Genomic DNA, 16220 nt, shown 5'->3' with positions numbered 1-16220 from the left:
ATTTTGATTATAGTAGCGCCGTGATGTACACCGGGTGTGTGTCGAACTCGATGTGCTTTAATAGATTTTTTTTTTAGACATACACACGCACGAGATTAGCAAGGGTGTCTTGGTTGAAAATTTGATAAAATATCCTTCCGCGGTACGTAGAGAATTGTTTTAAAAATGAAAAGGGTCGTGGCACCTCCCTTGCCAGTATCAAAATATAAGAATAGGTTTTTACCCTTTCTGGCAATAAAACAGTTGTGTTAAGATGTTAAAACACCATTCTGAAACTTTTTGCAAGGAATAATGTCTGCATTAACCGCATATTCTTTTGGTGAAAATACAAAAAAAACATGCTCTGACAAGAAATGCATCGTCTTTGAAACTGACTGGTCCCCACCAGAGACAGCTTTCTTTAGAGCCTGGTCTCAAACTGTGTTAGATCAGAGGACGCCAAAATACGAACAGCACAAAGACAATGCTTCTGGTGTGGACCAATCAGTTTCAAAGACAATGCATATACTGTCAGAGCATGTATAAGTGGTTAATGCAGACATGATTCCCTGCAAAAGGTTTCAGCTTGGTGTTTTAACATCTTAAAACAACTGTTTTATTGCCAGAAAGGGTAAAAACCTATTCTTCATAAAAAGGGTATCGTGTTTTTGTATCGTGTGTTGCTGTAACGTTCTAAACCTGCCCCGATTAGATTTCTGTGAAAAAGAGCTTTTTAGCTTATCGGATTCCTCCAGTACAAATAAATATTCGGATTCCGATTTGAAAAAGGATTAAAACCTACGTGCAAATGACTTAATATTGGAGAGCGCTTTAGATATCGCGATGTCTTGTTGGTCCACCGCCTCATGTTCCTTGATAGGAAACGGAAAAATCCACCGCGTGCCGTTAACAATGGCCATGATCGCGCCCGACAAATGTCAGACGTGTCACGCCGACGGTGGCGGCGCTTTCTCGGGCCCCGTGGTTCAAAAGGAAAACATTGAACGCGTTCAGTGTCACGCTTCTGTTTCTTCTGCTGCTGCTGCTAGCGCTGCCGCTTCCCCTAAAGCCTCCGTAATGCTACCCCCCCTCGTTCCCTGTCAATGGTGAAATCCCTGAAGAGCTTTCTTGCGAATACGCGGCTCTCTCGCGCACGCCTTTTTACCGAGCCGTTATGACTCGGCTTATGGCGAATGCGGTGCGGTTTTTATGCCTCTCATCTTGTTTTACATATAAATAGCTACACTAAGCCTACGGGCAAATCACCCGCAATGATACGCAGCATCCGAGCGCCATCCACCTTCAAGCGCCACCTCAAGGCTCTCACCTGGTTCAGGCTCTCACCTGGTTCAGGCCCTCACCTGTTCAGGCTCTCATCTGGTTCAAGCTCTCACCTGTTCAGGCTCTATCTGGTTCAAGCTCTCATCTGTTCAGGCTCTCGTCTGGTTCAAGCTCTCACCTGTTCAGGCTATAACGTGGTTCAGGCTCTCACCCGGTTCAGGCCCTCACCTGTTCAGGCTCTCATCTGGTTCAAGCTCTCACCTGTTCAGGCTCTATCTTGTTCAAGCTCTCACCTTGTTCAGGCTCTCATCTCTTTGAAGCTCTCACCTTGTTCAGGTTCTCATCTGTCCAAGCTCTCACCTGTTCAGGACCTCACTTGTTCCAGGCCCTCATCTGGTTCAGGCTCTCAGCTGGTTCAGGCTAAACCTAATAGGCATCGGCTTATTTGTGAATATACAACTATATATTCATAGACCTATCAGTTACCAAATATTCACACTCATACAATTTGTAGTGCAGTATGGAATTTGACTGCTCTATATTATAAATTTATTTCACGGAGAGTAGAGAGGAAAACGTCCCCTGAAAAAAACTACAATACCCGAAAGACACCTGTTGAAAGCTCCTGAAATTGAATGAAAATGGAGCCAGATATTCCTTTAATTGTTAACAAGTGGATTTCACCTAGGGAAAAATTGAAGAGAGTCAGCAGTAAGTTCACGGCAATAAGTATTGTTCACTACTTTCAGGTTTCCAATGTGCCGCGCTGACAGCTGAAAGGTTTTCAGAAATAATGTATTTTTTTTTGCCAACCAAATGTTACCCTTATTTTGATGCCCCTTTAACACTGAATCCGATTCTCTGCCGTGTTTTCTGCTCTTGCCACGTATTGTTTGGAGCGGTGTCCGACGTTTCGCTTCACGTAACTAGGATATATATTTTTTGGGAAGAATTTGAGTTCCTGGTCGATGCACCCAGCGCATGAAGTGCGACTTCACTCGTCGTGCCAAAGGACACACGGCGGGACACCTCAGAGATCCGTTCAAGTGCAACCTGAAACGCCTATGCAAGATTTAATATACATTTCTTATGACAGCCCATTTTGGCAATCCATTGTTGGATAAAGGCCTTTCGCACACCGTGGCAGTCGTGGCGGCCATGTGACCATACTTCGTGAAGAATGGGGAGGCCCAGGACCGGCTCAGGTATCACTCTCCGCCGATGTTGGCCGCGGCCGGGAATCAAATTCGCACCGCCAATATAATTTGTGAGCCACTTAGCACTGCAGCTATGGTAGATAACTTTTTTTTAATCTGCCTTCAGATATTTTGCATTCTGCCAGCCCCCTACCCCACACCCGTACCCCCTCTATCTCTCCTCCCTGGCTCCTCCCCCCCTCTTACGTATATATAGCCTCGTGTCACAGGCAGCCTCCTTTTGCCCATTTCAGCAATTTGTTTATTGCTGGGGTTGTTTCCACCTGATGACGGGCACTTGTGGTGTGCCCGAAACGTCGTGATTTGAATTATTTTTTTATTTTATTTAATTTTTTACCTACGTGACTTTACCGAAAGAACCAAAGAGTATGGATCCTTGCAGTCACGAAAACTTCAAATCTAGAATTCATAGGTCGCTTGCTTAACCCGTTCCAAGACGTCTGAAAGTTTCAGGGCGGCTGTCCCGTTCACCGCTGAATCTCGTAACGCGCAAGCGGTTATTAGCGTTAATTTTATTCAGAGGGGCATTCACCGTTGTTTAAAAAAAAACATTGTACTCACCGCAGAGGACTGTAGCGATAGCTGGCGTCAAACAGTGCCACACGCCCTCTCGCACGGCCTTGTGGGTGCCTCGGCACGTCTTCCGACCCGCACCGATAAAGTTTTTTTTTTACTTCAGCTTTCCTTCCGACGACGTACACGACGAATCGGAAGAAAAACCGATGGACCCACGTGTACGTCATCAGAATGGGAAAGGATCGATTGACTCAACTTGTCATCTCCACCAATTCGACGTGGCTGCTGCGGCCTTTGCCATGGGGACCCCCCCCCTGCAACCGTTGCCAATGGGACCCCCCCCCCCGACAGTGGGCAGCTGTCCCTGTGCAGCACGCGGTGCAGCGGCAGCACCATACTGGAAGTGGGCATTATTCGTCTGCCAGTCACCAAACAACTTGGGAGGGGCATCGAAAAAATGGTGATGTTCGCAGCAGCCTCTAAAAACGTGCGATGGCGTTTCACGCGCGCTAAGGGGTGATATACCTCATCAAGACAGCAGCTGTAGTGCTCACGCTGGGCTGCATTTTCAAGCGCTAGGGCACAGTTCTCTGCCTGAAAAGAAAAGAGAGAAAGAAAACACAACAGGTTATGAACACGGCAGATGTTAAGACAAAGAGATACCCTGCAGCGGAGTGGGATAATGAGTTTCATCTACATCACCACCCAGGATAATTTAAGTATACAGTATATATAATTGCTATTAGCTTATTAGTGCTGATCTTATATTTGAGAGGGCGTGAGAGTGTGTCTTAGGAAAGTGGCAGATTGCAGCATCAAATGTCACACCCTAACAGACATTCACATGGCACGGTGGCCATTGTACTTCAAGTCCTTTTCCCGTCCTCCATAATGTGAGGTGGCCACCCTTGGCCATTCTTGTCCATTCGCATGAACACACCCAGGTAAAGGTGCAGCCCTGCAATCGCTCCCTCACGCCACTGTCGGCAGAACGGGACTCCACTCGGGGGAGCTATAGAGAGGCCTCTCTGGAGAGTACCTTTGGCCCACACTTCCAAGGTGGCCAGACGCTGGCCAAACGCCTCGGATGAGATCAGAGTACGCACACTTTACCCTACTCTTTACACCATCACAATACGGACAGCCAATTGACAAACTAATAATTATTAATAATGCCAATGCCCTGTATTTACCCAGGGAAGTCTTCTTACTGAGTCTCAGGATTATGTAGAAATTCGCGGAGTATTTTACTGCTACAAATGCCCACGTGATAAGCCACTTCGTTGAGCTATCAAATGTGGCCAGGTTCACGTCTAAAAAAGATCTATATAGCTCAGTGGGCCTTACCTGGTAAAATAAAAATGGTTTAGTCGTTTAATAGTTTAATTTTCAGGAGGGTCTTGCAACATGTGGATTTTTGGTTAATTCCATGAAGGAGTATTCATGTGGGAGGACACTGACAGAATATCGATAAATGGGTAACATCCAAAGCTGCTATAAATTTCCAGATGATGAGCCACTTCGTTAATCCATCATTTGTGGCCAGTTTGCGTCTGAAAAATAATCTAATAGCTCATTGTAAAATAAACAGATTTTTTTTGTAATTTGCTTAACTCTCCTATACTTTGCACTCCTATTGGGCTGTCATATTGTTTGTTGTTGTAACGTTCTAACCCGCCCCTACTGGACATCTGTGAAAAATAGCTTTTTAGCTTATCGGATTCCTCCAGCACTGTGTTCTGATTCAAGAATCCATTGGCCGTACTTCCATTCCATGTCCACCTTGCGGTCCAAATCTTTAAACATCTGGTATTTGATATTACCAGGCAGGCTTCCATCTAAATACTAACCAGACACAACCCTGCTTTAGCTTCCAAGATCTGACGAGATTGGGCACAACCATGCATGGCACTTTGTTCGGTGGCAAAAGTGAGCCTCAATCTTGTCAGAAGTGCGCTGATTAGATGACACCTTGAACCAGACCATAGAACTAGATGGCGCTCCGTGCTACAAAAACTATTTTCGTCACATGCCAATCATGTTTGATGCATACGTGAAATAATGGGACTGTGTTTGACAGTGGTGTATAGGGCCAAATAACAAACGAAAAACTGACCACATTCTTCATTTACAATGCCTTATTTAAAAAAAAAATCATCATATTCTGTTATCAGGCAATGCTAATGGTAAATGTGTACATATTTTTCACTTTAGTCAGAGCTGGAATATGTCAAATTTAGTTCACACCCAACATTTGTTATATTTGTGCAGTCATTAAAGCGATCAGGCTGATACTGTGTAATGGCCATGACCGGCTACACTTGAAATTTGGGTTTAAACACAGCCCCGATTTCAACCCGATGTTTTGCAATTTGCGCTGGGCACCGTGGCTTGAATCGGCCGCTTTAATCCTCGAGTCGCCGAGTGCACGGGCCCAGAGCACACCCTGGCAGCGCCTGTGGTGAGCCGAAGACGTTTGTGGCACAGGCCTGCAGCACGACGCGAATTCGGTCGCACCGTTACGTGGCCCAGCTTATTCGTACGTACGCATGCATGTTGAACTTCCTTTGCGCCGTGCGTAGCCAACTCTGGATAACTGTCGGGGCCTCTAGTCAACCTTCAATCATTTGGGGGGGAGGGGGGGGTTTCTTCCCCCTCCCCAACCATCGTCTGTAGCTTCCTTCCCCGAAACGATTCATGCCGCCGAATCTCTGCTCTTCTTCAAGGAGTACAGACCCATACGGCGGCTAGTACGAGTGAATTGGCCATGAAGAAGGCCGTCTCTGGTGTAGGCCAATCAGTTTCAAAGACAATGGCATGTGTTATACAGAGCACGTTTGTTTGCATGTTCTGCCACAAGTACGTGTGTGGTTAACACAGACTTGATTCCTTACAAAAGGTATATATTTGGTGTTTAACCATCTTAACACAACTGCTGTTTTATTGCCAAAGGGGTAAAACCTATTATTGTTTTCATACGAGTGACTTATTTGACGATGCCACTCACTTCGAATGGGTGATCGCATAATTTCACGAGCACTGACCGAATTGAGAAATGCGTGATCATTTCAAGTGATGGAGCAGCCACGGGGTCGTCTCGACAAGTAAACTCTCCGGTCTGGGCTCGTGGACTAACCTATACACTTGGGATTTTTTTTGTTATCATCCACCACATATAATTTGAAAGGCTGAATACTAGGAGAAAAAAAAATAAACTTCCCACAATATGAAAGTATCTGTTGCGAATAACCGCAGCCTGCCCAGGCTTGTCTAAATTAGCATCATTCTTATTCCATTATCAAGCAGATGCTCTGCGGAAACTGAATTCCCCGTGCATTTAACCGTGGGCCGCCGCGTGATTGTGGATCTCTTTCCTTTGGTTTCTTTGTGCCTCTTAAATCATATATTTTTTTTAAAGAATTGAATAGTGCAAAAAAAAAAGATTCCCTACAGCAGTGATGCACAATGTTGTCCTGGCCGCTATCAGTGAGTTACCTAGCTCACCTCGAGAGAGCCAGATTTGCAAAGCCGACTTAAGTCCGCTTGTAAAGCCTGAGCTACTTTAATCCATGTGGACTCTAAATGCCGGAGCTTGGCAATGCACCTCTCACCCCCCCAGCTCTACCCAACGCGCAGACATGAGCGCATTGTGAAAGCTGGACTTGGATAGCAAGAAAAGCTGCACTTTTCCCATTACTTTGCTGCCACGATGGCCCACAGCTATTCCTCGATGCCCAGCTAATCCAAAAAGAGAGATGAATACGGCCCTGTGTTACATTTGATAAGAGCGAATGCTTAACTTCTATTAATGCCAAATGTCCTTGTGTTCGTTAAGGGTTTACTCTGTGACGTTTTTGGTGTTGGACCGATGCCTCAGTTCGTCAAATATTAAGTTCACGATACGCGGCATTGGACCACGCGTGTGTGAATCTACGTCTTTTGATGCATGTGCGCTGTATATAATATATAATGAGTTAACACCACGCCTGCAGCCACTAGAGGCGCTACCATTCACCGGGTCAGGTGACATAGTTATTCTCGCTTTCCGAGATTTCTTTCTGATTCCGGACCAGGTGACGTATTGCTTTTTTTCCCCTTCTTTCTGTCGACGCTTAACAACGGTTTTAAGTGAAAAGGTCTTGTAATCCAGTCGCGATTAAAGTTCCTCGTGAGAATCGTTCTTCACCTCACTGGCACGAACCGCAACATTAATTGCTCGTGCGTTAAACGATCTTGCATAACGCTGCAACTTAATGTCCCCTTGTAGTCCTCCACACTCGCACTAAAGCCTTTCCTGTCCCCAACTCCCCATCGCCACCCATAATCAATCCACTCGTCTCATTTCCATCTTCGTTTACTCCACGCATCGTCGCCACCACCTCATTTTACACACATATCCCATCCACTCGTCTCGTTTCAACTCGCCAAGCATCTTGTGCGATAGCTTGTTCACTGTGCAGCACCTTGGTTAAGGCGAGATATACATGTATGAGATGAGTGGTGGAGGGTCTTAACTACCCACACGTGGTGAGATCATCACGTGGCCTAACTCACTTGTTATTGTGTGCCTCATTTGTAGTCTCGCGCAACTCGGGATAACTAAACTTAACTATTTCATTAACATCATGGGACTTCCTTTGCCAGTACCAAAATATGATAATAAGTTTTCCCCCTTTTTTCTGGCAACAAACAGGTGTTAAGATTTTGATTTAAAGCTTTCGTGACTGCAGTAATTCATATTCTTAGTTTTTTCGGTAAAGTCACGTTGAAGAGAAACAACAAAATAACAAAATATATATAAAACAATAAAAAATTCTCACACCTGATGATGACCGTTTGAGTTATGGTCGAAACGTCGTGAGAATTTTTTATTGTTTTATATATATTTTGTTATTTTGTTGTTTCTCTTCAACGTGACTTTACCGAAAAAACTAAGAATATAGGTGTTAAGATGTTAAAACACAGTAAACTTAAACCTTTAACAAGGAATCGTGTCTGCATTAACCACAATACAGCTTTGTTTAGAGCCTAGTCTCAAAACGGTGTCTCTGGTGTGGACCAATCAGTTTCAAAGACAATGCATATATTATCAGAGTAGGTTTTTTGTTTGCATTCTGACCACAAGCATTGTGGTTAATGCAGACATGATTCCTTGTAAATGGTTTCAGTTTACTGTGTTTTAACATCTTAACACCTGTTTTGTTGCCAGAAAAAAGGGGAAAACCTATTCTCACATTGCATTAACTTAACAAAAAATAATTTTACGAGGTAAAGCCCACTCAGCTGTATAGCTCTTTTTTAGAAGCGACCTGTCTATCATAAATGATAGCTTTGCGAAGTGGCTTATCATTGTGCGGAAATGCTTTGCAGCCAAATACTCAAAACGCGTGTTTTCAAAATCTGGAGGGAAAACCCTGGAGGACGCCGAGGAAAACCCCGCGCAACCACGTGGAGAACACGAAAACTCCAATTATACAGCAGGCATCAGGGTCGGGATCGAATCCACAACTTCCTGTATGCCAGGCGAGGTGGTTAACATCTCGCCACCGCGGCTTCCTAACCGTCAGGGCCTCTGGTCAACCTCCAACCGTAGTGGAGTGGGTGCGGGGGGGGGGTTACTCACACTATTTTGCTGCCCCTATAGTATAAAACTCCCTTTCTCTAGCCACTCGTGCTGCCAACTCCCTGGGCCTGTTGCGGCCCCGGCTCAAGAAACTTCCTCTTTTCCTCGGCCGATGAGGGACCGCATCTCTCCGTAGAATGGATGTGCTCACCGTTTTTAGGCTGCGGTCATATTAAGCGTGTGCATACATCCATCCGACTGTTTTTGTGTTCTAAGAAATGGCACATCTGAATGGGACCTCACGTGGATTTAAATAGCGTACTTGAATGGATGATTATAATTTTTTTACCGAAACATTCTCGGGAATTTACGCAGCCTGTTACCCAAAAAAAAATGTAATCGGATATCCTAAGCGTTTGTCTAAATTCTGAATAAAGTACGCAACAATACACATACACGCACACAAAAAAGAAACCTGACACACTTCCTCTTAAAAATAAATGTTGCAGCAAATGTACAACGTCGCGCGAGCGAGCTGCACTTCGTTGCAGCGGCAGGGGCAACGTTAAACATAACGGGAACCCCCGTGATTGGGTGGCAATAACTGACAAAGTTTTTTGTCGTCGTAAACTGTTCATAAAAAAAAAACTTCTAGGCCATAAACCACACCGATGCACATTTTGCATGGCCGCATAATTAAATGAAAAACGCAACGATCCAGGCGAGGATGCCAAAAATTCGATCTCACGCGCGTCACAAAAAAGCGCCGAAATAGGAACAAAAAAAAACTAAAATGCATTCTCTATTTTCTGTTTTTTTTTAATGTTCACCTTGCCTCAACATTGTTGGGGCGACACTGTTTTTAAACTAAATAAGCGATGGAACTCCACCTTACTGCACCTGCTCACGCCACAGTTCATTAACCTCTTCTTTTCGGCACGGGGCGCTCTTCCGCGGCGCGCCTGACACGCGGTTGAGACAGAGTCGGAGATGTCAATTAATCTGACAAGGGACTGCCACTTGCATTTTTGCCAACCCTTTCAATAGATCCCGGCAAACCCGCAGCCAAGCGTTTGTTACTGAGGCCACCCTCACACAGCGCCCGCTTAAGCAAACAGAGTGATGGTTATGTAAACACACCCGGTGGTACACCAAGCCTGGAAATATTTTGTCAGTGATGGATGGATTTTATTAGCGGTTTTTTTTTTTACCCATCCCTCTCCCTTCCTCCTCCTCTCTTCACAGCGGAGTAATTCATTATCATTTTAAAGCGGCGTTTGTTATCCAGCCGCAGAGGCGCAGGCACACTTCACCGAGCGCCCATCTGCCTAATCATTGCAGATGGTTTCTCTCCCTGGACCCCCCCACCCAGCTGACATCGACAGCAAGTGCCGGTGGCTTTGTCTGTGCAGCCACTGCGATCTCTCTCTCTCTCTGTCTCTCTCTGTCTCTCTCTCCGCGTGAGTAGCAGAGTGAGAAAGCAGCTGGAGCGACAGTGACAACCGCAGGAAGCGATGCGAATCCGCTGCTCTGTCCCTATAGCTATTCTCTTCAGCAACACACACCCCCGCCCCCCCCCCCCCCCCCCCACAGCGAAATTCCAATCCCGACATCCCCATCGTCCTGATTCACACGTAAATGTTCGGGCGCGCGCACAGTCGTTGCGTGTGTGCGCGCTTGCACGTGGAACGAACACAAAGACAAAGGTCCCCTGAATTTAGCCTCGGCCAGGCCATTGGGGCAAGTGTTGTCGGCGGGCACCTATTGAGGAGACCTGCACAAAAACACGATGGGGTTGGAGAGCCAGCGCCACGCCTGGTTGTCCTTTGTCTCCCCAATGCCTGATGCTTACGCACCAATACAAGTAACTCAGCGGAGGCTGAGTGGACCGAGGGGAGCCCCCAGGGGCGGTTCAGATATTGATCGCCGTTGTTGGCTGCGAATGGGAATTGAACTCGGGTCGCCAGTTTCGTAGGGCGGTGCACTTCACCACTACACTGCTTGTGTTTTGTCTCTCTCTCAAATTTAGCAATCTTTGGAAGAACGTAATCAACCAGGTGGGGTGTTGACTGTTGTGTTGGCCGACTCTCTGTGTTGTATTGCATTATATTTCCAAGTTTACTAGGTTTGTTTTCTCATTTATTTGTACCTGATGATGGTTGCTTGTGCTGCAATCGAAAGGTCGTATTCTATTATTACCGTATTCTATTATTATTTAATTGAATTTCTTTCTACGTGACTTTACCGAAAGAACCAAAGAGCACTACACGATTGTTTCCCATGACGCAAAACTTTATGCTTGTGTAACAAAGGTCGGACAAACACACGAGCAAGCACACAGCTCTTCTCCACAGATGTGGACGAATATTCCGATTCTGAAATTTGAATACGAAATGTGCCAACGAACAAACTGGGGAAAGCGATTAATATAACCTGAATCCAAGCGGGAGACGTGTGGAGAAAGGGGCTTCTGGCCTATTAAATAACCCATGATCGGCAGTCAAGACTGGAAATGTTTTTTTGAATAGCAAATATCCCGCACAGAACCGCGCGGCGCCCCCTCGTTGCTGCAAATCTTGCGGAGCCAATTATCACGTGCGTAGGCGATTTTATACAAAGCAAGTGAATCAAAATTCCATTTTTATTCACAGGGCTACTGGGGCAGCACTGAAGTTGATTATAAACAGACTCGTCCCCATGAAAATGTAATTGCTCTTTCCCCAGCTGCTTTCAGACATTCTATAACTCATGCTAATAAGGTTTCTTAGCGATAAGCCATGTACTGCGCTAAATATCTCTATTTGTTCTGTGCGGCCCGACTGAAATTTCTGAAATAATTTTATATAGTTTTCTCTCCCTATCTTCTCACTGTAATGCACACACAGAAAACACTTTAATGCCTTAATTGTGTTGTTGTTGCAGCTTGCGTTAGCTTTAACTGCGCAACCGTGGGTCTAGACACGGGCGGCGAGAATTTGCAACGTGCATACTAATAATGCGGCACGCGACGCCAAAATGCTACTGAGAAAGTTACTGCGCGGTCATTACAATAACAAACGAATGGTAGCGCCGTGGTGTCTTGCGGCGTTTGTCCGCATTTGCGAGTTGGTGGAAACATTTGAACGGGCAGAAGATGCCCAACGTGGGCAGTGATGATCTCAACCCATAACGCTTCCCTCTCGCGTACGGAGAGAACAACTCAGAGGCCGAAGGGAATGACAGGCGACCGCGGAAGGCAGCCACGCGATGAGTTGGTGCCAACAATTCCCCAAGCTCTGTGGTCCCTTCTATACAGTAGAAGCCCTCTTAACGACGGTAATTGGTTCCACGAAACTGATCGTTAAGTGATTTGGTCGTTAAGCGAGGACAGGCCATAATCACGACTCAACGCACCTATTTTGACACCTTCTTAATGTTTAACAATGTCCTAAACTTATTGCCCTGTGTTGTCTGTTCTTCGAAGCGCCTCAATGTGCTTCGTCTTTTGTTTTTTTGTTTAATGTGTTTCATTTTTTGTTTTTTTGTTTACCGTGGTTTTGTGTTTGTCTCTATACTTCCGTCTGTTTCCGCCCACGCTCTTGCGCCCCTTGATTTCTTCGGCCCATCCCCCCGCCTCTGCTGCTTATTTAAGCCTCTGTCTGTTCATCCCTCCGGCCCTTTTTCTTGCTTCTCTGTCCGTCTTTCCTCCTCTTGCCTCTTGGTGTCCCTGTCTATGTATTCCTGCTGCCTTGTACCTCGTATTTGTTCACTCTGTCTATGCTGGTATGTTCAACCCAGAGGATGAACACGAAATTTAACACTCTTCTGAAATTCGTGGTCCGCCAGGCAAGTGTCTGTGTTGTTGGCCTGACTCGTTTTGCATCACGTAATTTTTTTCTTAGGTTTGTTGAATTCTCGTCTCTCATCTCCTTGTTGTATTTACCTCCGTGCAGTTTGGCGCTCTCTATGTGTTGCGTTGATGTCACCCTATGTGCTCCCTCGCTATTTGTTTTTTTTTACACCTGATGAAGATCGCTTGTGTTGCAGTCGAAACGTCGTGATTGATTTATTTTAATATAATTTTATGGTATTTCTACATACGTGACTTTACCGAAAAAAACAATGAGTAATCATTTATTTCTTCGGCAAAGCACTAATTGTCTTCCTCCCATTCGTGTTTTATATTCGCAAGCCGTAATTATTGATTTAATTGTAGTTGTAAGTCAAAATACACCAAGAATTCAAAAGAGATGTTTCCACTTCAAAGGGCAACAGACACTGAATGTAAACAATTCCCAAACGCTCATGAATGGACATCGCTTATTGGCCGTGGCCTGGTCAGACCACTTTGGAGCTTGCCGATTGGCCGAAATTGGCGGTCGCGTGCTCATCCTAAGCCCGTCGTTAGCAGAGGAATGGTCGGTAAGCGAACACATTGGGCTCTATAGAGGCACTACACGATACACTACACTACTATACACTACACTATACACTACACTATACACTACACTATACACTACTATACACTACACTACTATACACCACTATTATACACTACACTACTATACACTACACATTGGGCTCTATAGAGGCCCGTCTTTAAGGGATTAGTCGTTAATAGGGGTGATCATTAAGAGGGGTTCTACTCTACACTACTATACACTACACTATACACTACACATTGGGCTCTATTGAGGCCCGTCGTTAAGGGATTAGTCGTTAACAGGGGTCATCGTTAAGAAGGGGCTCTAATGTACAAACATATTTTCTCAGCCAATTGATGAGTGTTTCCTGTACACGATGGAGTGAATTGGAGTATTCGGAGAAAACTCACAGATGCGAGGGGGCAACACTCTATCCCATCGAGATGGAATAGTTTGTGTCCACATTCGCTGTGCCCCCTTCTCCTGGCAACGCAGGGCACGTGGCCTGGATTACAGGCCACGTGCATAGCCACCTCCGCCCGGCTAAAAAAAAAAGATCTGCCTTAGGTTCTATCGTCGTGTACCGGTGAAATTACACGACACAAGTTTAGCAGGCGCTGCCGCGACACCCAATAAGCTCGAGTTTAACGCATGTCCAAATCACGAAAAGGGTTTTGGCGGGCCTGTTGCACAATCTATGTTTTTTTTACGACATACTTGTAATTATCAGGAATTATTTTGCAACTGTATTGCGGTGTTTTTTTGCCTCAGAAACAAGGTGATTAAAACTACAGTTTGATTTCAGATGATCCGGTGTGTCTAACTGATATGCATTAGTCACAGTGGTTGGTTAACTGCAGAATTATACAGTATAATGTAATTACCCCGTCTTTGTAAATGTTCTCTGCTGAGGAGGTAATAACAGGGCCCTTAACCCTCTCACCCGCAATTCCCTAAATACATGGATTTAATAAATCATCGCAAGTGGATTAGTGCCGGTTATCATTACAAGCGAAGCCCAAAGCTACGAGAAACAACAATTAATTGCCTTAGGCCTCAGTGATAATGATCGGAACATAAAGAAGCCTTGATTTTACTTCATTGTCCCAATATCGGGCCCACTATCTGCTGGCTCTATTATTTAAAACAAGGGAATTTCATTAACTTATTATTTATTCAGCAATAAGCACCGCTTTAAGAGAGACAATATCACAGGCGGCGTGACATTTTGAGGGGGTTAACGAGGGTGAGCCGTACGGGCATTCCGTCTCTGCTCGACGCCGCGCATTGCAATTGAATTATCCGAGCGGGCGGCCAAGTCTCGGCCCTCGCCGGCCGTGTGATCGCACGCCGCCGACACCGACGGAAGGGCCTCTCCGCTAAAGCCCCTCCAGAGGGTGTTTTGGCCTACTCGGCCACGCTGACTTTACACGGTCTTGGAACGGGTGAAAGTACCCACGGCTCGACCCCTCCCGCCTGCACGGGCCCTGAGGAACGGCTCACCGTGGCGAGACCCCATTTACGGGGCGGTGACACGGCCCGAAGGGGTAGGTTTTTGCGGTTCGAGACTCGCGGCTGCCCCGGCTGACACCGTTGCCAAACCGTACAAATGTGCTCAAGATTTGGCTCGCAGCTTGGTCACGCCACTCAACGGCGAATCAAACCGTCTGGCAGGCAGCATCGTGAGAAAAACTAAACCTGAGCTAAACTAAACTATTTTATGAACCAGCTAAAGCCCACCGAGCAATAAGCCCTTCATCAGAGGTGACAAGGTCATCTCTGATGAAGTGGCTCATATCATCGTCACAAGTGGGAATTTATAGAAGCAGCCGAATAATCAAAACGCGTGCTCACTAAATGTGGAGGGCAAAATCGGAGGACGTGGAGAACAATCCATGCGACCACCACAGGGGGAGAGAACACGCAAACTCAAAAAATACAGGCATGAGTGTCGGGATAAAACCCACGACCTTCTGCAGACCATGCGAGGGTGATGACATCTCTGAGATGCAGGCGATTGATGCCCTATATTGACGTCATGTGAGGACAGAGCAGATGGAAGATTTTTTTTTTGTTCAAATGAGTTTACGTTTAAGATCCGATAAGACCATGGATTACAAGCCCGACGGTTGTGAACAAGGATCTCAGTGCTGAGGCCGCTGCGCGGGACTTTGCACAATGATCACCACACTCCTCCTCCCCTCAGCCATTCCACAGCACATTAAGGATACGATGTTCTGTGCATCGCCATCTGCTGCTGTTTTGTAATGGGAAAGATAATCGCACGCTTTCCTGACTTACTTAATCTTTTTAGATTGTTTTTTTTCCCTACTTATTTATGGAAGCTTTTGTTCAAAAGCTTCTCTTTTTTTGTAATCATATATTTTGTTCCCTCCCACCTCATAATTGTTGTACCCTTTCAAGCACGGACCAGCGAGGGGGGTTTTCAGGGCAGTGGCAGGAAGATTAAAATCGCGCAGAGTCTGGGTGTCACTATTCAACTACGAGCCTGTGCTTTATGAATGCAGACCGACGCGGTGTGATATTCAAAGAGTGCCTGCCCCTGAAGCAATGGGCACAGTAAAGTCGGCGGGTGGCTAAATTTGGCCACAGCGGAGAGCATTTCTGGGAAGAGAAACGTTCAAGTTCACATGCGGGTGGTGCAGTTGAATTGACTGCGTCCTCTTGTAAAAATGAAAATAATAATATCAATGGAATATATGTTAACACAGTGAAATGCTCACTGAATCTCAATAATCTTTCATATCTGAGAGGATCGCGGAGAAAACCCCACCACACAATACTGCCATCTGCTGGTCACCACACAGCCCGGGGGACTACAGCACCTGGCAAGCCCCGGCGGTCACTCGACTATGAACTATTTTTAATTTTAGCAGGTAATTCCCACTTTTTCAGAAGTGACCTGGCCACAAACGATAGCTCAACGCAGTGGCTTATCGTGTGGAATTGATAGCAGCCAAATACTATGAAAATGTATAGCAGCCCACAAATGATAGCTGAAACGAAGTGGTTCATGGTCATGCGCAAATGTATAGCAGCCAAATACGTTTAACGCATGTTCATTCTAAATGCGAAGGAAAACATCGGAGGACCCGAAGGAAAAATCCACAGGACCACGGGCAGAACAGCCCATACTCCAAATTTACAGGCATCAGGATCGGGATCGAACCCATGACATCCTGTATACCAGGCAAGGTAGTTAACATGTCACCACTGTGGTACCCATGAACAAAATAGATC

The 16220-nt window shown here is 45.7% G+C and overlaps 1 protein-coding gene and 1 long non-coding RNA gene across 2 annotated transcripts in view; one reads left to right on the top strand and one right to left on the bottom strand.

Annotated features, from left to right (window-relative positions):
- The window catches only part of LOC142925099 (uncharacterized), a 137674-nt gene that overhangs the window by 45852 nt on the left and 75602 nt on the right, over positions 1 to 16220 (top strand). The window lies entirely within an intron of this gene.
- LOC116943749 (uncharacterized) overlaps positions 1 to 16220 on the bottom strand; it is a 191585-nt gene that overhangs the window by 119590 nt on the left and 55775 nt on the right. The window contains exon 6 of the mRNA XM_076067955.1: positions 3519 to 3587. Within this exon, the coding sequence (XP_075924070.1) occupies positions 3519 to 3587 (69 nt within the window). The remainder of the gene's footprint in view (positions 1 to 3518; positions 3588 to 16220) is intronic.

This window comes from Petromyzon marinus, chromosome 19 (genome assembly GCF_048934315.1).
Source record: "Petromyzon marinus isolate PM22_M1 ecotype Great Lakes invasive population chromosome 19, UKy_Petmar_22M1.pri1.0, whole genome shotgun sequence".
Classification (NCBI taxonomy): domain Eukaryota; kingdom Metazoa; phylum Chordata; class Hyperoartia; order Petromyzontiformes; family Petromyzontidae; genus Petromyzon; species Petromyzon marinus.
This window is presented reverse-complemented; position numbering and strand designations above follow the sequence as displayed.